Source organism: Lissotriton vulgaris, chromosome 5 (genome assembly GCF_964263255.1).
Source record: "Lissotriton vulgaris chromosome 5, aLisVul1.2, whole genome shotgun sequence".
Lineage (NCBI taxonomy): Eukaryota > Metazoa > Chordata > Amphibia > Caudata > Salamandridae > Lissotriton > Lissotriton vulgaris.
This window is the reverse complement of record NC_141693.1, coordinates 1,480,266,133-1,480,289,207: the sequence shown is the minus strand read 5'-3', so window position 1 is coordinate 1,480,289,207 and position 23,075 is coordinate 1,480,266,133. Positions and strand designations below refer to the sequence as shown.

Here is a 23,075-nt window from a genome sequence, read left to right as displayed (position 1 = left end):
TGTCTGAACAGGTTTTTTCATCTAATGTGCTATTCTCTGGTATTCTTTTTACTTTCTAAATGTTGATTGGGGACAACACACCCTTTTCCTCCTGGTCTTGAGCCCTGGGGATATTGTTAGGAAATGGGGCATTAACCAATAAAAAGCACAGTGGTGTCCCAAAGCCCATATAGGAGAAAGGCTGGTTCGTCAAAGGAGAGAAGGATGGGCATAGGAGAAGAAGGGCCAGGCCCAGTTGCCACGCTGTAAAGGTAACCGGGTAACTCCAAGCTCTTGGTGGAACATGGGAGAATGAGAAAGGAACTACTGCCGCTTCCATGTTGGTGAACACAACTGAACTTACACCTGCCCACAAGAACCTGTGATCTACCTCACTCCCCCTGGCGCACACCACCACATCTATTGTAGCTGCAGCGTGGGGCGCTTCTTTTCCTATTTTGCCGCCTAGACCTTGAACAACCTGCCCTTCAAACTCCGAACAGCACCCTCGCTGGTGGACTTCAGAAAGCGTCTCAAGACCTGGCTCTTCGACAGACGCTAACCCACAGCGCCACGGTGACTGTGCTGCAATATATAGATTTATTTATTAAGTTTTATATAGTACTTACTGAAGCTCTGCATACCAGGAGGGGATGTAGTAAAGAAGAATTCTGACCTCTTCCTATGCACATTTTGGGCTGAAAGAGCCGGGACCATTAACTGAGGGGGAGCGGAACCCGATTGTTGCAGCTGGCACCCTGGTGGAGTTCTGTAAATTGAAATCAGCTCAAGTTGGGAAGAGTTCTGAATATCCAAGGTGGCTGTGGGGCAGCCCAGAGTCGTGAAGCACAAAGACCTTCCCTGGCCAGGTGGGAACCTAGTATACATACAAGCTGCAGCAATGTCAAACGTGGTTTAGGACCATCCATATCTAACAAGAGATTTAACATTTTTAATAAGTCAACTGCTAGAAATCATCCTTTCAGTAAAGTAATGGAGCAGCTTACACACTGCAAAGAGAAACTCAAAAAGCGATTTCAATAATAACATTTTCTATAAAACTTTATTTGAGTAAAAAGTTAGAATCCAGCCTTGTCATAAGAAACATAATAGGTATACATAATTCCACAGCTGTTCCGCTGGAGACAGAGAAGCATACATTTACAGCCAAGAACAATGTTACTGTCTTTTAACAGCCTACAAGTGTAGAAACTTAAATCCATGGGATCAAATTGTTTCATCAATAACAAACACATTATTACAAGATAAATCTACACAAAAACATGAATGATGATGTGGCAGTGCTCATCTGCCAAGCTGCAAGCACAAATAAGATAATTTCCAAGTGCATCGCCAAAAGAGGGTGTCTTAAGAAAGCAGAGCAGAGAGTTCTCAGTCAAAGGAAACTTAAAAAAATGGAACAACCAAAACAAAAGGAATTGGAGAGAAGGTCATTTAAGTTTGAATCCCGTCTGCTGGTCACAAATTCCTTTGGCCAGAGCCTTTGATGCATCGAGTGAAGAGAGATACATTCAAAGGGTGACTGTGATGATCAATGAAGAATGGTTTTCAACATTAATAAACAACAAAATAAATAACATATCTTGAATCATAGACGATTCTTACTGCCTAGTCCCAAACATGACTGAAAATTCATTGTTCATCTGGTTGCAATAGAGGATGATAGAAAAGTAAAGCGCGACAGTCATTCAGATTGAAAATAAAACAAACCTATCCAGAATCAGTCTGTTTTGGGTAAACAGCTCACGTTCAAAGAAAACGCATCCATACTGGTACAGCTAGACTCCAGAGAAAGACTCCAGAGAAAGACGTCTGAGATACAGCACAAAGACCTCTTCATAATAGCTCAGAGATTGCACCACCACTACCTCCAATCGCAGTTCCTGAAAGGCACGAAAGAGAAAGGAAAAGAAGTTTAATTATCAGATCTGAAATGCTGTTTAATTTAATAGAGCTATGAGATCTACAAGCACAGACATGATTATCAGCAAGGCACAAAACATATCTTGGGAATTTCAGTTTCCAGTGAGGCAGCGAATCCTGTTTTAGATGCTTAAACAAAAAAAAAACATTATTGAGCCTGTAGTTTTAGCTACGTTTAATTCTTAAAATTAAAAAAAACATGCCATAAGAAGAAATATTTACTTTACAAAACAATATCCCAAAGCAGTCCCCAGCCCAACCCAAAAGCATGAAGCATGCAGGTAACAGGACACAGAGGATCAACATTCAACAGACTGCATTGAAACTGTGATGCTTATCTAGTCTCAGTAACTAAAAGATAACATTTGTTGATGTATTAAATCCATGTAATTATATTGTTTTTACACTTTCTAGAATAATATATTAAAGGGCCCATACTGTGCTCTTCACTATAAAATGTCAGGTGTATATTGAACACTTAATCCTCCTTTAAATTTCAAGTATTTATTAGGTGTGGGTGATTTATTCAGCACCACCAGTGAAATTGGCAGTGTTTTGTCCACTAACGCAGAGCTTCGGCCAAATTCTACCAACCGCCACGTATTTACGTTTTTTTTCACCCGCGACTCGCCAATGGTATGTTAGCGAGTGCGAGCGAGGTTTGTAGTCCCATTGCGTGATTTCTGGTCGCTAGGAGGGCACCCTGCTAGATTTCTCCAATGCAGGAGGTCGCAACTGCTAATGCTCAGAAAGTGGCCGCTTGAGTAGCCAATCTACTTGAATGGCAGCAAAATAATTTCAAGATAATGCACCCTCTGGCGTGCAGCACGGTGCCGGACGCATTGATATTTCAGAGCGAGACGAGCTACTTGTGCTAAATCACAGCACAAGCAGCAGGACATGCCTATTTCCGTCCGTCTGCGGAAACTCGCAGTTTTTTTGTAACTGTACAGAATATCGCAGAGTGAAACTTCACAAGTTATGCCCAGGCCTAGTATTTATAGCCTAAATTATTAGAATAGATGTGTACATTATTTAACAAGATACACATTTATCACCAAATTGGTCTACCAGACTCATGTGATATTGTGTCCCAGTGTTCTGAAGTCTACTTTATCCAAGGTCTTACTGGTCTACTACAATAATATGACATCTGGCCCATATATATATATCCTTGAAATCTGTCTTATCCTTTGACCCTGCAGTCATCTTGCAGTATGTAGACTAAGTCCAGCACCAGCAAATCTTGCACTTCAAACTCCACCCCTAAGAAAGTGGGTTATTAGTTGGAAAGGATGTTGTTGTTTTGAAAATAATGTCAACTTCCTTCCGTCTACTGGTACCCCACTGAAGCACTTGACTCTCAGAGAAATGAGGTAATGCAGTCCATGGCCTACTCAGGAAGATGGTCTGGACTAGTACCTCAGCACGCATGCAAGAAAATACATCCCCAAAAATATTTGTCTAGTAAGAGCTTTTACTTATATGAATAAAAAGTACTTTACTATGAAAACACTACTCAATACTACCCATTCATTTACAAATATATATGAGGTGACTGGTTGTACATATGGTGAACACACTCTTCAAAGTTCATGCCACTAGCGAGTCCGGCCCCAAAAACCACAATAACTCCCACATATAGTAAAGAGATAATGATGTGTAGTTATCAAACGGCTGGGATACTCGTTTTTTCATGGTCTCATTACAATAATAAAAGCAGAAATATCACAAAGAAATGCAACAACATTAAAACCACCAAGGATGGTACCACCTTACAATGACATTCATTAAGACTTGTAATGATTCACTAGTAACTTTGTCATTGTCAATAAAGCATTTTAACTGTGTGTATGAGTTTTTTTTTCACCTTTACACATGCTGCAAAGCAGCAGGTCCAATTAGGAGACCTCATGTCTAGGCAGGGTGATCTTCGCTGGGGGGTCCCGCAGGGCTCGGCAATGTCCCCCCTGCTTTTTAATATCTACCTCCAACATTTGATTGAGGGTCTGGGCTAAGGCAGATTGCGAGGTGTTCAACTATGCGGACGATACTCAGCTAATAGTGCACATCGATAACACCCTTGACTCACATTGGTACGTTCAGAACATTCTCTGGTGCAACATGAATTGGATGACGTCCAATTCCTTAAAGGTGCATCCAGACAAGACCGAAGCCTTGGTACTCTCCCCAGACTCCCCGGCTGATCCCAGGTATAAGGAGTGGTGGCCGGCCGCTATGTTCCCACCTGATAGTGACTCAGGGTCGGCGAAGAATCTAGGTATCCAGGTCGACAACTGCCTCTCCTTTAGGGGACAAGAGTCGGGCCTGGCCGGCAGATGCTTTGCGATCCTGAAAATGCTGAGGAAGTTCCTGCCCCTTCTTTCTATCGAACACAGAAAGACCACAGTGCAGGCCCTGATTGGCTCTCGCCTGGATTACGCCAACATTCTATACCTTGGCCTACCGGACTATATTATATCGCGCCTTCAGATAGTACAGAACTCAGCAGCCCGGGCCATATTTGGCCTTAACAGAAGGGCCAGGGCGACGGAGCTCCTCAGAACCCTCCATTGGCTGCCCATTAAGAAGCGGATCGCTTTCAAGGCCCTGACCATCGCCTTTAAAGCCCTGCATGGCCTTGGCGCCCGCTATCTTCGAAAGTGGATCACGTTCTACCTTCCCTCGAGATCCCTTCGCTCTTTGTCACAAGCTAGGGCAGTCACCCCTAGGATACATCGGGCTCGCCTCGGCGGCCGCGCCTTTAAACATCTGGTGCCCCTGCTGTGGAACGATCTTCCTCTCGCGCTCAGATCCTGCTCCAATCTTTTGACATTCAGGAAGGACCTGAAAACCTGGTTGTTTCAGCAATAGGTTTCTTCCACCTTTGTCCTTTTTTTCATGTGGCCTGTACCGCCTGATTTTGTTCTGCTCCTCTCTTTGACCTGTGAGGCTCCGACAGCGCCTGGACACTCCTCGGAGTAGCCGTGCGCTATAGAAGCCCCCCTTTTAAAATAACATAACATAACATAACAGATTCTTCCCCTTGGTCCAGCCATTATTAGCCCCAAGAGCTTGACATTACTCCAACGCCAGTGCCAGCTGTGAAAAGTCTGGGTATCAGACTGGACACCGGACTGACCCTGAAGACCCAGGTGTCTGATGTCGTAGGAAGTAGCATCGGATTGTTACGTCAACTTTGGAAATGATCGATCCTGTTCTCATCCACCACCATGCAGGCGGCAGTTACTGCTTTAATACTATCCCGCCTAGATTATGGCAATGCAGTCTACATTGGCCTCCCTGGCACACTCCTGAGGAAACTCCAAGTGGTCATGAATGACGCAGCAAGGATGATATATAAACTACCTCGCAGAGCGCATGCTACCCCCTTGTTGAGTCAACTGCACTGGCTGCTTATCAAACAAAGGGTAAGCTTCAAGGGTTTGTGCATTGCACATAAATCCCTGTTTGGTGAAGCCCCAAATATATCAAAGATCGTCTGAAGCCCTACGTACCGGGTCGCCATCTTTGCTCATCACAGGCTAGCCTCCTTGCCTGCCCTCGCTTCAGCATCGCGACATTTGGAGGCCGGGCCTTCTCGGTCTCTGATGCCCAGACGTGGAATAAGCTACCAGATGCCAAGCACAAGGAAGGCAAATTGCTCGGCGGAGACTTAGCATAATGCTATTCTCAGAGGCATTTGACCAGGCCTATAAGGATCAATGTTAAGCTCAGTGGCGCTACGGAACTCGGACTGCCGCTCTATGATGCAGCGCTTAGAGACCTTTGGTGATTAGCGCTTTATAAATGTAATTTAACATTTTGATTTCCAATAAACAGTGTGTATGAGTCTTTTATCCACTATTACACATGCTGCAAAGCAGCCTTGGGACTCATGGAGAGAAATCTTTGTACTTTCAAGCCGTCAGGGTAAAAGTCCCAACTCCAGGAGTGATAGAAAAGGGTGAGAGACTTATGGTGCCATGGAAAAGTCTGTTAAGGGGGCTATTGTGGTCTTGAGGGGGCCCATGTCTGAGGGGGTCGCTCCAAAGCTTCTGGGCATGCGTGCTAAAGATTTAAATAAGTCTACCCCAGTACCTTCTGGGACTCGTGTTTGCATTCAGTTAATTTGTTTTAAACCTGCGGCCACACACCTTAACAAAAAACTCAATCTTTTTTTTCTTTGTTATTTTTGGTGGGGTGTCTCCGCCCCTCCTATGAGGCACATGCACCCTGGCCTGCAAACGGGTTGCACGGGAGACAAACTTGCATGCACCAGCTGGTTCCCCACCTGGCCTACACCGCTCGGAATCAGGCACCTCCCTGATGGCCTCGAGTTGGGGCGCAGTAGCGCTTTAGTTTCTGTTTGCATTCGGTTTGTCTGGAGTCAGTAACCAGGAAGATGGGGCCCCTCAGGGACAATCTGAGTGGGCGCACGTGTACCCTTGGTCATTTTCAGCTGCTGTGGTCCATGGGAAGATAAAAGGGATCCATGGAACATTTCATGGAGCTACGGGAGGATGTCACATGAACCTGATCCCAGTTGATCCCAACAGGAGACCAAACATCTTCCATCAATTTCTATGGATCCATTGAGCTGTTTCTGACTGGGAAATTGGTATTTCGCTCCCGGGAACACGTTTCAGTTACCAGGAGTTGCTTTTCCAGGCTGCTAAATCTTTTCAATTCTTGGGTCTTCTGATTTTTACTGCTCTCCCTCCTCACAAAGGACATGCCTCCTGTCTTGTGCACCTGGCACTTTTCTTGGTTCTGGGGCTTCCCTCAGCAGTACTCCAGGACCCCGAGGCAGAGTACTCTCCCTTCCTGCACCCTCCAGTTCCCACAGACACCTTTGGACTCTTGCAGGGCATTTAGATCAGCCAATATCGGGGAGGAGGGCACTCTTGCTAGACCAGCCCACAGAACATCCAGGCAAGCCCTCCAGGGTTCCCCCTCATCAAGTTCATTCATCTACTGTCCCAGTGTGTGCATGGGTGCCGGTTCTCCTGGCCCTGGATAAACACATCCTTATACCTGAGTAAAATCCGAAGTTCTTGAGTTTACTTTTGCAGCGCTTTAGAAGTATTTTAAATTAGAAAATTAAATTCCCTTCACCTCTCCCTGGTCTTTCCCCCTCAGTTGCCGATCCCCCCAGCGCCAAGAAACCGCAAGGTGTACGCTGCGCTTTAGAAGTATTTTAAATTAGAAATTAGTAGGCATCAGCTGTCGTCTCTCTTCCAGTTGGGCATCTGACTGGTGTCTCTTTTCCCAGGTCCAGACTATTCTCAAATGTCTCTCCCTTGTGCAGTGGTTTTAAGTGTGGTGAAAAGTTCCAGAAAGTAGGCACCTCGACCGAGGGGTCCTCATCCGACCTCAACCCGGAGCGGGACAAGGAGGGGCCAGCGACCCCTGTGGCTCCGCACGGGCCAGCTGCTGCCAGCGCCGTGGCAGCGTCACTTTGGCCTTAGACAATACCACCTTGTCAAAGGACCGAGAGGGGCTTGGGCAATGCGACCTGAGCCCCGGCGACATCCTGCGACGCCAGTGACTCCCGCACGACTGTGCAGCAAGGCAGAGACACCATGGCGTGAAGGAGGTGCCCCAGAGGAGCCGCACCCCAACATCACCACATCCTCCAAGTCTGGCACCGAAACAGTCGGCACAGGAGCTGGAGGCAGCGCCGTGAAGGGCCCAGCGCGAGGCAGGGATTCCGCCAACACCCCATGAGGAGGAAGAGACGCCAGCGAGGCCTGCAGAGCCGTCGCATACGTCTCCATTTGGACTCTCGACACCCCAACACCGGGAAACGGTGGATAGGATGGCACGCGGGCAAAATGCAACACTTACCCATCGGAGAGCAATGCTCATGCGACATCGAAGAAGGGCGAGGACGACTACCACGGCCGTATCTGAAGCGGTCTGCCGAAGTAGACCGAGGGAAGGACGCAGACCTGGAGAGACGCGCCGAGAGAAGTTTCATCCGGCGCTCCCACTGCGGCTTCGGCTTCAACTGTAGACACTAAGGACAATTAGTGGCGAGGTGATCCTCCCCCAAACACCACATACAAATAAGTTGAGGGTTGGTCGCCGACATAAGACGTCCACAAAAAGAGCAAGTTTTGAAGCCAGAAGGCATTCGCACACTGTCCCACCAAGAGGACAGGACCCGCGTTGCACGCGGAAAAGGAAAAAAAACTGATGTAGGCGCGCTGGGGCGGGTCTTATGTGACCTCGCTGACGTCACGTACGATGCCTGGGCGGAGTCCCGTGATGTTGCCCAACCCCCCGGCACGCAGGGTTGCTGTAGCAAGAAAACGTTTTGGGATCAAGTCTCACGCCTGGGGATAATTCTAAGTGAAGGAATCTGCGGCTAGTAGTCTTTATCAGATATATCTCATTTTGAGATATCTCATAAAGAGCTTCCTGCAAAGACCATTTCTATGCACCTAAGCCCACTTTTAACTGCCACAACTGCCTAGTCCTATCCTTGCAAAACTTCAAAGGTAAGTCCATTCCTGTGACTTGCTCCCGAAGTCCTAACTACTGGCACACTGATCTATGGTGTGGGGAGGCCTGTGATCCTGCAGCTGGCCAGCAGAATAATAAAATGGGTCAAGTAGGATGATTCAAAGGGTAGAATCTAGTTAGTAGGCACATCCGAGTAAAACGAAAAATCTTTAAGTGCCACAGAGTGTACAGATATGTGGTAATTAATGTCAGATCGGTATTCTGGACCCTGAATTCATCATTAATGATTGTGCATCAACTGAGTCACTATTTTTAACTATGCCAAAATCATAGTTTAGTGCAGAATTTGCCTACAGTGTCCAGTACAGAGGAGCACTCAATATACTTCAGTGAGGCACCACAGATGTACATACCAAAGCTATTAATGCCCACCCATATATTAAGGCATAGTCACGTCAGCACCAATCCATGACATATCCGCTTTTGACATGTTACCTGTGTGCAGATATTAGTTTCAGACTGTAGACATCCACACTCCGCCCACGCACATGTGCTCTCAAATCCACATGTAACCAGCCTATAGCTTCTTACCCTAGAAGTACACAGCAGAGGATCTTATTTTTTACAAGGTTGAAATTGCCAGTTAGCACTCCCAATATACAGAGCTTACAGTTAACGAGACTCACAACAAAAAGCGGGTAGTCCAAAAAGACAAACAATCCAGGGCATTCATTGGTGTTGAATCAATTTCTCACACCTATTTACTTGACTGTAGTTTAAAGATCTAATGCTTTATTTTCTCCCAGCTTTGGGCCCGTTTTGTTATGGCTTTCAGCGACTACAGTGACGTTAGTGAGCCCCACACTGGAACACATTGGTTTTACCTTCAGAAGTGCAGAGTATTTGGGGATTCAAGGTAGCATGAGCAATAGATTTTCCACAAGAGAGAAAGAGTCGTTAAAGCGCTGCAATAAAATATTATCCTCGCCGTGTGGAGAATATTTATTACAGGGAATTAGAGACATCAATCTTTATTAATTAGAGACATCAATCTTTATTTCCCAAGTCCGTCTCAACGTCAAACTAAGATAGTCAAAAACAACATACACAGCATCAGATCTCAATAATTGGTGGTCAGAAAGAAAACAGAGGATCGATGTGATGGCAGGATAATGAGAAGGGGTATATCTGAGACGAGAGATGATGGATATGCACCATTGATATTTTCACATCAGCTTAGCTGAGAAACCCCATTATTTAAGACCCGAATGGCATCAGGGATTTACAAACAAACTGCAAATCTAAATGATAAACGAGTTAGGCAAGAAGACATTTTACATTAACTGATAGCTGTGCCACTAGAATTATGTGGCATTGACCAAACAAGGCAGGGTTGACTAAATTATGTAGCAAGAAAAAGTAAAGTATGCAACATAATGTGGCCTATTCGGCGATTGTATTCCTTTAGCATTTTTTCATTTTTACACTTCTTACCGCTGCCTGTGCATAAGTTTCACCTTATTGGTACAGATTTAGCATCCAAATATTGTAATAAGCAACATATACGTCACCAGTGCACCTTTGTGAAGGGCTTTCCACTACACGGCAAAATGTGATGGCAAGTTTTTAGTCACTTCTGATCCATTTGAACTAGAAACAATTTTTTGTTATAATCACAGATAAAGGAGATGATGATTAATGGGCAAATCCATCATTCTGTGGAAAATGCAGCAGCCGTAAAATCAATTAATTTGAGAACCACTAAATAAAATAATATTAACAGTCTGATCTCTTCCTGCTGCAAAATGTTAAGTTATCTTTCTGGTGAATTGTTACTGCAAGTCTTTGACTCTCTCACATACACACCCACTGACTACCTTATTTAATAGTGGGAGTGAAAACTGCTTATCAAAAGTTCCATAAACAGAGCTTGCATGGCTATTTCCGTATCAGGACACACAGTAAATGTCCATACCATTGTGCATCTCCAAACCAACACGATTTGTTAATTGCGAAAGAGCATGTTGGTAAGATGGTGTTGACCAATGAAGCAGGATTGGGACAGAAGAGAGCCTCTGGAAAATGAACTGTACAGGCTTTATGAAGGTAACTATAATCAATGTATTGGCCTTAGCTCTCTTATTCCTTTCTTTAAGTCAGAAACCATACTAAGATAGGACACTAACAGGAACATTCACTTTACCCAAGACTAGCAGGAAAAACTATGTATCATCTTGTGAGCAAACATAAAGGGTGTATTCCTTGACTAGTGTCTGGTGGCACATGTGCTTGCCCTATTTTTCTAGTAGGGATATGCCTGAATACAACAAAAACCACCTTGACTCTTGTAGACAGACATTTAGTGAAGAAGATGTTAAGGAAAAGCAATAAAAAGATACAGCAGGTGATCGATCAGGACTTGTTTTAGGATTTGCCACTGCTCACACCAACACCACAGAATCTTATGAAGTTAGTTAGGGCTACATAGCTGTCCAGTTCTGTTCAGGTCGTAGTGAAGAAGACACCACATTATAAATGCCTCTTTAATCATGAGGAGGCGAAAGCAGAAAGAGAAAAACAAAACTGACAAAATGTAATCTAATCAGCATCTTTTGATGAATAATAGAGGAATGTGTACTGCTTTAATATCGGGCGGTGAGACCAGTGCCACCGCACTGGGCAACAAACTTGAGGGGTATTTCATTTTCAAATACCTTTTGGGATTAATAGCACGTCCTGTAGAGGTACTTGAGTGGCCAGCAGTTTTCAGATAAAAAAAAATGCCCAGATAACTCTGGTGATTAACATATCTGCTGGAGAAAGAGGACTTTCGTCTAGTTGCAGTTTTGATTCATCATAAAGTAGGGCAGAGGGTTAATGTGCTAACTGCAAAGCACGTGTAAAATGCAGATCACAGAATTATACTTTATGTAAGTAGCTCAGTGGGTTACTGCTTTTGGCATAATGATCCATTTGGCACTTGCAGTTCATAAGTTACAATCCTTCTAACAGAACAGCACAGAGAGCAATGAACTGGCATGAAAGAGCTGCATGGGAACTGCAAGGCATAGGTTTAGAAGCTTATGTTTTTTCCTTCCAGTCTTTCATTGCTAAAGAGTGTGTGTTTAGGTAGAAATCAATTCTTCTTAGTAAAGCCAACCCCTACAACTGTGTGAAATTTTAAATACTGAAATTGTGCTTCTCCAGATCAAGCACTCTTAACATATATAGTGCCTACCGATGGATGACATGTGTCTCCTACACCTTGCAGCTCCCATTGTCTTATACGACAATTTCGATATGTTCATTTATACACTTGTGTGATTTGTTGTCTCTGTACATTGTATGTGTGCTATGAACTGCTCCTGATACTCTACATTAGTATGAGCAGTATTGTAAAATAAATTAAATACATGTGAGAGAGGGGCTTTGGAGAGATGAGGGACACCCTGGAAAGGTAATAGTGAATGAATCTGTGAAGAAGGTGGTCGTTGGGGCTGCCAACCAAGATTGATGCTAAGGGCGCCACCAATGCTAAATCCGGCCCTGCTTGCCATGATGAAAAAGATGGTGTACGGTACAAAGTGTTTGTAGCTTTTTTACATCCTTCAAAAATGTAAAGTTTACCGAGGAGACACTTTTCCATTAAAGTAGCTTCATGTCACAGGAACACAGCTTTAACGGGAATAATACACCTATAAAAAGTAATTATCGACTTCAAAATTAAAATAAACATAATATTAGGAAAACAAACTTCCCATCTCTTGAAACGTTATCCTCAAATTTGTGCTCCCTTCGATAAAAGTCTTACCGAGTTTGCTTTGGAATGGATATAGAAGATCACTCTATTTTCAACCTTAAGCATGGCAACATACTTGAATGGTAAGTACATGGCAAAATCAAAATGCAATATAATTTACACTATATAATTAATAATATTCATACATGCACAGATTTTAGATAACATTTAAAAGGATATATATTAACCGCTCAGTAACTATACATTTTACGCTTTGTTAGGATGGGTGTTCAATAACTAATATGCAATCAAACAAATCATGTTTGAAAAATGATAGACAATATTTTATGTTACGGGTATATGTTTTGCACTCCCTATTAATGTGCACTCTAAAGATGACCCAAACATTCTAACTGCTGATGTAACACCTTTAGAATATTACCCTAGCGCCAGAATGGATCAGGACGTTTTCACAGCAGCACTTCCAAGTGCCACCAGGCGGCATTTGTGGCTCAGTGTTGACCAACCCATGAAGTGATAGAGCAGAGCCGCATTTCAGCTTCCTGCTTCCAGATTCTTGCTGGAGACTTTCAGTGCCCTCAGACGCAGAGCCACAAATAACTGGAGGTACCACTTTGTAGATTTCTAACTTGGGATGTTTTTAGAAGGTAAACAGAGACCACCCTACCTTCTTAGGTATGAGGAGTGTTGGAGTCCACCAAAAAGAGTTATTGAAGGGAAGTAACTTGATCTTCTGCTGGATACTTTTAACTGCTGATTCCTAACCTATAAGAAGATACCAGAGCAGTATGTCCCAAAGGTGGAATGTCTATTGACTGGTCTCAGACCAGAAAGTCCTGCAACACTGAACAGGCAAAAAGACACCCTTCCAATCATACTTGGCTATGAAAGCAGTAGTGGTTTGTGAACATATGCTTTGACACCCATGTTGCGGCCTGACAGATGCCAAGAACAGGCACTCTGTGTGCCAACACAGTGTTAGCAGCCTTGGTGCTGGTGTCCTCAGTCTTTCCGGGGGATGCTACTTGGCCACTGTAAAACAGATCTTAATGCAGAGGACTATCCACCATGACAGACTCCTTTACTGCACTGTGTGGTATGTTATTGTTTGGAATGACGCTCGTGACCGCATGCGCGTCATCTACAAACTATGCGCTCGCTTTGTTGTGATTCGAAAGTGCGAGTGTCGCGTGTTGTTGTTCGCGTGCTGTATGAATGTAGACTTTGTGTCTCGTGTGAGTGTTGTGGTTTGAATGGAGACCGAGTGTGTTATATGTAGTGAAATGACGGTTTAGCGGCATTCATAGATGTACCGTGTTGGCGTTTACTTGTGAATTAAAGCTCCGCTTTACCTTTCTAGTGGATTCTGCCTTCTTTCTTCCTGGAATAGATTATACTCTTATGTAACACTGGCGACGAGGATGGGATAGCAATTGTTCCCATAACGAAGGGAGATATGTTGTATCTTGAGTCTACCTGCTGCTCAGCTAGAATGTCTGTGTTGTGGAATGTTGGATGGTTGGAATGCTAGAGCTTTGTGAATGTCAGTTGGGTGTGGGCTGAGCAGCAGGACAGCTGCTCCTGATAGGGTTAACATTATAAATTTTTATCTATCATCTTAATTCAATAAAGTAACTTGCTTAATCAACAAGGATCAGCTGGTGTCTCTCTCCAGGCTAGCAGGCAACTGCCACACCAAGCAAAGAGAAAGAACACAGGAGTAAGGAAGGATCCAAAAGGAATGAACAGGTTAAAGGAACAGTGTCAAGAAAGTAAAACAGCGTAAAAGCAAGATACAACATATCCTCTTTCCTTCAGTTGTTGTAAAAAGAGAATGAACAAAAGGAACCTAAACAAAAAAAAATAAGGATCATCACAATAATAATCTTGCAAGTAAGAAGGAGGCTTCCTGACCCTACTTGTTGAGCTCCGACCCTCTTCTGGACAAACATCAACCACATCCTTTCCCCTCACAACCGCATCACCCACATCCGCATCGACATGTCTTTTGTAAAGAGCCACCCTTCTAAGATTCCAATGTTCACCATTGTTCAAAATTACATATCTATCATGTACAGATTCTGTGATTCGCACACAAAAATTTGTGAGTCACATTTCTTTTATACTAAAGGAAGGGAAAGCACTACAAATAAACAATATTTTACTTAATGTACAACTATATATACATATTTTTTTTATTAAACTTGCTTTAATATAAATATCTATATAACTATGGCTGGGATTCAGCCTCCTCCATCCTTTTTAACTATTAAAGGTGATCCTCCAATTGAATGGGAAATTTGTGAACCTATGTTTCTAGCTTATGTTGAAGTTCTAGAGGAAGAAGATTGTGGAGCAGAACGGAAATTAGCTTTATTAAAGCATTGTCTTGGAGGGATTGCACTCAAAGAATTTAAAAGCTTACCTCCATTAAATGATACTTCTAATCTCAATGTGTATCAAATTGCAGCTAAACAACTTTCCATTAGATATGGGAAGAAGATTAATATGGTCATGGAAAGATTTAAATTCTACTCAAGGAAACAACAAAGTGATGAGTCTATTGGCAAGTATGTCTCTGCCTTGAGGGTATTAGCAGTTACATGTGACTTTGAACACATTAATTATGACCAAGTACTAAGAGATCAAATCTTTATGTGTACCAACAATAAAAAAATACAACAGAGGTTATGGACAACTTCTGACATGACTCTTAATGCTGCAATTGAGATAGCCAAGTCAATTGAACACTCTGAAAAATGTGTGGATGAGATTAGATCACAAAACAGCAATAAACCAGATGTGTTAATTCTTAATAAAGAAAATGACAAATTTAAGGATTCGGATAAGTATAAAAAGACTATCAATCCAAGGAATGCCAATCAATACAAAAGTGAAAATAAAAGCAGATGGCAAAAACCTGATCAGAGAATGAATAGTTGGCAAAGATCGGATCAAAGGATGAATAATTGGCAAAGATCAGACTCAAGAGTGTACAATATGTATTGTTTTAGATGTGGAAGTGGTTACCAGCTAGGAAATTCAAAGTCATGCCCGGCTTTAGACAAAGTATGTTCGAGATGTGAAAAAAAGGGGCATTTCTCAAAAGTCTGTAGATCACCACCAAGAAAAGTCAATTTAGTCCAAGATCAGGAGCAAGAGAGTTCAAGTGACTGTGAATTTGACGTTAACACTATAATGTGCATAACCAAGGAATCAAAAGTTAAAAAATTTCCTTCTTGTGACATTACTATTAATGGTGTATCTATTAAAGTTTTTGTAGATTCTTGTTCATGGTATACTATTCTACCTGACATTTTATTTAGATCCTATTGGTCTAATGTTGATCTAATGCAACCAGACATTACACCAAGTAGCTATACTGGTCATAAATTGCAACTTATTGGTTATTTTATAGCTGAACTTAATTCCAAGAGTCGTTCTACACGTGGGAAAGTATATATTACAAAGTCTGGTGATTCAATTTTAGGTTGGCCACACCAAGAACAACTTGGCATCAAGCTTGATCCAAATGCTGATCCTCCTGTTTATTCTATTGACTCTGAGCCAAGTATTTCTGTGTTAAGCAAAGGGGAAGAAGATATATTAATTTCAGAAATTAAGGAAAAATTTCCTAAATTATTCTGTAATGATTTAGGAAGATATAAAGGATTTGAACATCGGATAAAAGTACATGCAAATGCTTTGTCCATCCGTCACAAAGTTAGGAACGTTCCTCTTTCATATAGACTAAAGTTAAAGGAAATGCTCAATGACATGTGTGAGAAGAAAATAATAGAACCTATTGAGTCATCCCCTTGGGTTTCACCTATTGTGATTACAATTAAATCTGGGGGAGATCTTCGCGTATGCATAGACTTACGCAGTTTGAATAATGCTATTTGTCTGGATTCACATCCTCTACCTAATTTACATGAAATGGTCTCCACATTGGACAATGTTAAAGTATTTTCCTGCTTGGATTTAGCAAGTGCATATCATCCGGTGGTCCTACATGAAGACTCAAGGGATTTAACCGCCTTTATCACACCTGAGGGTTTATATAGCTTACTTTAGTTGGTTTAACAGGAGCAGTTGCATTTCAGGATGATATTCTAGTTTTTGGGAAAGATGGGGATGAACATGACAAAAATTTATTGAAAGTGTTAAATGCATTGTCAGATAAAGGACTAATACTTCGTGTTTCCAAGTGTAAGTTCAGGAGAGAGGAAGTGGAATATCTTGGACATTGCATTAGTGGAAATGGAATTAAACCTAAAGCTTCACATTTGGAAAATATTAGCAAAGCACCTATTTCTCAAAACAAGGAACAGTTGGTAGCCTTCTTGGGGCCTGTAGAATTTTATGCTAAGTTTATTCAGAACTATGCTACTGTAATAAACCGTTTAGAATGCTTTTGAAGAAAAATGCTAAGTTTGAGTGGACAGATTCTATGACAGCAACTTTCAATGCTGTAAAATCAATGATTATTAGAGCACCTTGTCTTAAACCATTTGTGATTGGGAAGAAATGTATTGTAATGGTTGATGCAAGCAACTGTGGATTAGGTGCTGTGTTGATTTAAGAGGAATGGGGCAAAGAATGGATTGTGGCATATGCTTCAAGGACATTAAGAGAGTCGGAACATAATTATTCTGTAATTGAAAGGGAACTTTTAGCGTGTGTTTGGGGAGCAGAACATTTTCGACCTTTTTTGTGGGGAACAAAGTTTATTATCAAATCAGATCCTGATCCTGATGAAACCTTTGGTGCACATATTGTCACCTGGTGGGGGGCGTACACTCTCATCTAGATTAGCAAGACTTTCTTCTAGGTTGCAAAATTTTCAGTATTCTTTAGAATACATTCCTGGAAAATCTAACGTTCATGCGGATTGCATGCCAAGACTTCCTTTAGCATGCAAGGAATCTGATGTGGTCGATAAAGATGAGTGTGAAGTTGCACATGTTTTTAGTGATGTTATTCTGGTATTTGGAGAGAATTCTGTGGTACAAGAGGAATCATGGGATGAAGAAATGGACAAGGATTTAGAACTTAAAAAGGTGAAAGAATATATATTGAAGGGTTGGCCTGAAGGAGGAAATTTTACTGGTGGTCTAATGAGTTATCATAAAATTAAAGATGAACTTGCTATAGAAAATGGTATTCTGTTAAGAGGTGACAAATTCATTCCACCTTTTGGTCTCAGGAAGAGATTTCTTGATTTAGCTCATGAAGGGCATTTTGGCATATCAATCACCAGGAGGCGATTGAAAAATAATTTGTGGTGGCCTGGCATTGACTATTTTGTAGAACAACAAGTGAAGTTATGTGGATTATGTGCTAATAGTGATAAAACAGCAAAGGCCTTACCCAGTGTGCCACAACCCGTAGAGTTACCTTCATCACCTTGGAATAAACTTGGTATTGACATTAGTGGACCATTTAGTGTGCTGCCGCAACAGTACTCTTTTGGCATAGTGTTGATAGACTATTTTTCGAAATGGCTGGAAATAAAGATGGTTAGAGAAGTTACTAGTGATGCCATTATACAATTTATGGATGATATTTTTTGTAGAGAGGGTATCCCTCAAGAGGTAGTAACAGACAACGGTCCACAGTTTGTTAGTAAGCAAATGGAGTGTTATTTTAGTAGGTGTGGTATTTCTCACAAAAGAATAGCGGTATTCCACCCAGAGGCCAATGGCCAGATAGAAAGATTCAATAGAGTAGTCAAGGAAGCTATTCAGTTGGCATTCAAAGGTGGTTTATGCTGGAATAAGGCGATACAGTCCATGTTATTATTATACAGAACTGCTCCCAATGTAGTTACTTCGTTGTCTCCTTTTGAGTTGTTGAGAGGGCAAAAACCTAGTACCAATCTTGTTCCTTGGTGGTTAAAGAACAAGGATAGTGGTCGTATTGATTTTGCAGAAATTGATTTTGGAGAAATTCGCAAGAAAGTTGATGCTTATAAGGAGAAAATGAAGAATGACTTGTCAAAAAAGGGGACAAGAAGTTCTGTTTCTATCCAGGTTGGGGATTCTGTGAGATTAAAAAAGGGAAGTTTTGTACATAAGGGGTTGGCAAAATGGTCTGACCCAATTGAGGTAGTTGAGGTATATTTAGGAATGCTGTAAGAGTACTGGATGAAAGTGTTTGGCATTTTAGTAGAGTTTCAAAATGTAATAATAGCAAACATTTTTCTGAGGATGATTCATCTGATGTGTTTTTAGATGGGGGTTGTCTGAATCTACTGTTGCTTCAGATAATAGTTGTAATTCTGGTACACAAGAATTATTAAGAAGTTCAAGAAGTCGCAGGGCTCCAAATCGGTTCAGAGATTGTATTCTTACTTTAAAAAAAAAAAAAGAAAAGGAGGGAGGTGTGTGGTATGTTATTGTTTGGAATGACGCGCGTGACCGCATGCGCGTCATCTATAAACTATGCGCTCGCTTTGTTGTGATTTGAAAGTGTGAGTGTCGCGTGTTGTTGTTCGCGTGCTATATGAAGGTAGACTTTGTGTCTCGTGTGAGTGTTGTGGTTTGAATGGAGACCGAGTGTGTTATATGTAGTGAAATGTCGGTTTACCGGCATTCATAGATGTACCGTGTTGGCGTTTACTTGTGAAATAAAGCTCCGCTTTACCTTTCTACTGGATTCTGCCTTCTTTCTTCCTGGAATGGATTATACTCTTATGTAACACACTGTGTTGCCTTTCATTGCTCCGGAGAATCCCACTAAGAGATGATTGTCCATCAGATGGTGTTTGGTACTATCAGTATAAAATCTGAGAGCTCTCTTAGGACCTAGTTGCTGGAATATTTCCTCCTCCTTTGAGGGGCAGTGTGGTACAAAGAACAATGGGAGGGTGGTGTTTTTCCAGAGTGAAAAAGAGTCACAACTTTAGGCAAAAAGGCAGCCCTGGCCCTCAGCACCAGCTTGTCTAGAAATAGGTGGTGTAGGGTGGCTGCAATAATAAGAGCCTAGAGCTCAATCACATGGCAAGCTGACGCGATTGCAATGAGGGAGCTGTTTCGAGAGTGAGTAGGCACAACAAGCAGCTGTGCATGGGTTTGAACGGGGTAAATATAAGGAAAGTCAGGACCAAATTAAGATCCTACAGAGGCTTCACAAACAGTTGGGAAGGGAACATGTGTCAAACCTTTAATAGAACACATCACATAAGGTGATTTAAATAAAAAACACAGCTAGGAAGGTCAGTATGAAAAGGCAGAAAGGACAATTAAATAACCCTGAAGGGTACCCACTACAAGACCTTGCTGGGCTAAGGAGAAAACAAAAAGTGATACATTTGACAGTTTGGTTTGTATGTGGTCTGTAATGAGGACTCCACACCAGGCCACACATCTGTTTCAGTGCTTGGTGCAGATAGACTATTTAGAAGGACACCTGTAGGCGAGGTTCACATCCACAACCTCAGGAGGCCGATCAAATGCCACCACTCAATCTCTATGCACAGAGGTATAGACTGTGCAGATTCAGGTGCAAAACTCTGCTCTGAAGATGTGACCAAAGATCCTCCTGCAGCAGTAGCTTCATCAGAGGACAAATGATGATGCCAAGATGTTCCAGGAGCCTCACACTTCTGGCCCAATCTGGATGATTTGGGGCCAGTCATTCCTCATCTACAGAACTCGGGCAGGGGAGGCAGTGGTGGAAAGCAATACAGGAGTCTGGTGCTCCACTCTATCTAGAATGCATCTCCTAGAAAAGAGCATTCTTGGGGACCGCCACATGCAGATGTCTCGACACGGAGCTTTCTTGATGGTGGCAAACAAATCCAGCCATGATTCTGCTCACTGTCAGAAGATGTACTGAGTCACCTCAGGATGCAACAGCCATTTTGACCCACCATAGCATGGGTCAATAAAGATCAGCAACATTCCCTGAAGCATCATTCGACTCCGGAGGCATTGTGCCTCTTGGCACAGGACCGTGCTCTGCCAAGCTTGTTGCAGTACGACCAGGCAGGGGCGTTGTCTGTGAGAACCTGCAGCAGCATTTCCTTGCCCTATGGCAGGGGACATTTAATGACACACAGCTGGCACACAGCTCCAACGGATGTATGTGGAGCCCGGCTTCGCCAGAGGCCAGAATCCTTAGATCCTTACCTTTCCCAGGTGACCTCGCCAGTCCAGGTGGAACGCATCAGTCACATTTTCAACTCTGGGTGGGGAAGAGTGTGGGGTCTACTACTGGTGAGTTTGCGGTGTAGTACTGACAACTGTAGATCTTGTGCAGTCTCCTCTGAAACCTGGATACATCTGACAGGTTTCCTTGGTGTTGGGCCCACTGAGGCTCCAGATCCCACTGCAGAGCACAGATATGCCATCTGGCATAGTGGACAAGCAGAATGCATGAAGTCAAGAAGTCTCAGACCTGCTCTGCAAAAGTCAGATGTGACTTCACCTTGTTGAGAACCTTAAAGATGTTAGGAGGTTTGCTGCAGTCTGTAGGTGGTCTACTACTGACTGTGGCAAGCCCACTTTCAACACCTAGTTTTTGAGGTAGGGGGAAAACGGTATCCCCAACTTACGAAGATTTGCTGGGTGACCTTCTAGATCTCTTGCGTTAACACATGATGGGCACTTGTAGAGCTTAACACCTTGGCTGCTAGGCGTTTTCCCCTGCTGTGCTGGGAATTGCTATTTTCCTTTATTCATGACGAGCCCAGCTCGGCATCAGCGTGCGAGCGCCCTGCTCCATGACGAGCTGGGCTCGTCATGAGTGTGGAAGGGGTTAAAGCCACCACAGCAAACTGAAAATGCTATTGGCCAACCTTGAACATCAAGTAACATCTGTGGGACTGCAGGAAGAGCACATTAAAGTATGCATCCTGCATACATCTTGCATATGGCTGGGTCCAAATTGAGGTTGCATGGTGGGTGAAAAACAATGGCTTGGGATGTGGCCTGAGCAATCACCAGTGGTGGAGATTAATTCAATTCATCACTTTGTTTTTTGTTGCCCTAAATATCACAGGTATGCCCGATGTGGGTCCTGTGCTCATTGTGGCACAGGAATCAAGCTGTATTTGGCTGATGAGCCCAAAATAAGGGTGAAACTGGTCCTGGGTTGCTTGTTTTCCAGTTCAGAGAGGACCCAGCCAGGCAGTTCGGGTGGAACTGTTTCCACGAGGAACAGGGTCAAGGCTCATTTGCATATGGCTGGGTCCAAACTGAGGTGGCGTGGTGGGTGAAAAACGATGGATTGTGACGCAGCCTTGCGTAATCGCCAATAGCTGAGATTAATTTAAGCATTTCATCCATTTATTTGTTTTCTGATGCCCTAAGTATGACGGGTATGCCCACACATGGGTCTCTTGCTCACAGTGCCACTGAAATCAAGCTACACCTGGCAGATGAGCCCATAAAAAGGGTGAAAACGGTCCTGGGTTGCTTGCATTCTAAAACAGGGAGGACCTGGCCTAGCAGTTTAGACTGGAGTGTTCCCATGAGGAGCAGGGTCCAGGGTGATCGGCAAATGGCTAGGTCCAAACTGAGGTGGTATGGTGGGTAAAAAATAATGGTGGATTGGGATGCGGCCTTCAGCGATCGCCAATGGCTGAGATGAATTCAAGCATTCCAAACACTTTGCTTTTTGATGCCCCGCAGATCCAAGTCAACCATCCAGTCACCCGGATCTAGGGCAGACTGACTTTAGGCCAGAGAAAGGCATTCAGGAGAAGTTCTATAATTGAATGACGGTCTCCATCGTTCTTAGGCACAAGAAAATAGCCGGTGCAACAACCCAACCATTCATGATAGGTATCCTCTCAATGGCCCCTTTGGCCTGTACAGCCAACACCTCTTGTAGCAAGATATATAAGTGCTCCTCCGAAAGCTACTCTGCTGGATAACGACCAGGAGGACCCATCTGTCAGATGTAATGGCCAGCCATGTTCGTAGAAAATGTCTGTTCCTGCCTCTCACAGGGTGGCTGTGTACTGCTAAAGCCAAACGAAAGTATCTTGGAGGCTCATGCCGCAGGGGCTAAGTGGAACAGTGGCACTGGAGACCTGCACAGTGTCTGCATGATCTCCTTTCCCAGCCCTGAAATGGAAGCCGCGACTGCTACTGAAGTGACTGGGGTTGCCTATATGCCAGCCTTCTAAAGCGGCCTTGAAACTGATTTGAAAGATCATTCCATTTATGCTAGGCTCCTATGTGACAACAATAGTACAGACAATGATTACTAGTTGTCTGGATTATACAAACACTTGGTTTCTGGCCCTTTCCCTCTTATCTGATACACTATGCTTAAGTAATGCAAAACACATCAGTCAGGCTTATCTTAAGACTTCCCAGATCAGCCAGAATCCCTCATCATCTGACTAATCTGCTTGGGCACTATACTTTTAAAACTTTGTGTTACTGCCATCAAGCGATGTACGGGGCATGACCAATGCATTATATGACAAATATTGCCTGACAACTTTGCTCTTCAATTGCTTTATAGGTCAATGAATCAAGGTTTCTTAGAAAACGAACAGGTGGTAGAGCTTTTGTGGTTGTCGCAGGCAAAACTGGAACACCTTGCCATTTGACATCCACGTGGAGTCAAATCATCTGCATTTTTGCAAAGCTTTCAAAGCAGATCTCTCTTGATTGTAATCTAGCTTTCCTCTTTTCTGCCTCTGTTTACAGCCAGTACACCTTAGGGTACTTGGGCGCTTTATATAATTAAAGAAACAAACAAACTGCTGAGGAAACTGCAAGGCAGGGGTGGAAGTCAAGTCAAGTCATGGAATTTGTATAGCGCACTACATACCCAGAGGGTTTCAAGGCGCTTAGGAAGGGGAGGAGGGTTACTTGTCAAATATCCATGTTTTAAGTTGCTTTCTGAATGCTAGATGGTTCTGGGTAAGGCGAAGGTACGCGGGGAGTGAGTTCCATGT

At 43.1% G+C, this 23,075-nt stretch overlaps 1 protein-coding gene across 4 annotated transcripts in view; it reads right to left on the bottom strand.

Moving 5' to 3' along the window:
- Positions 1 to 1,014: 1,014 nt before the first annotated feature.
- The window catches only part of RBBP5 (RB binding protein 5, histone lysine methyltransferase complex subunit), a 225,494-nt gene continuing 203,433 nt past the window's right edge, over positions 1,015 to 23,075 (bottom strand). For all 4 annotated transcript variants that reach the window (XM_086923451.1, XM_086923453.1, XM_086923450.1 and 1 more), the window contains exon 14: positions 1,015 to 1,883. In XM_086923451.1, coding sequence (XP_086779577.1) covers positions 1,837 to 1,883 — 47 coding nt within the window. In that variant the 3' untranslated portion in view covers positions 1,015 to 1,836. The remainder of the gene's footprint in view (positions 1,884 to 23,075) is intronic.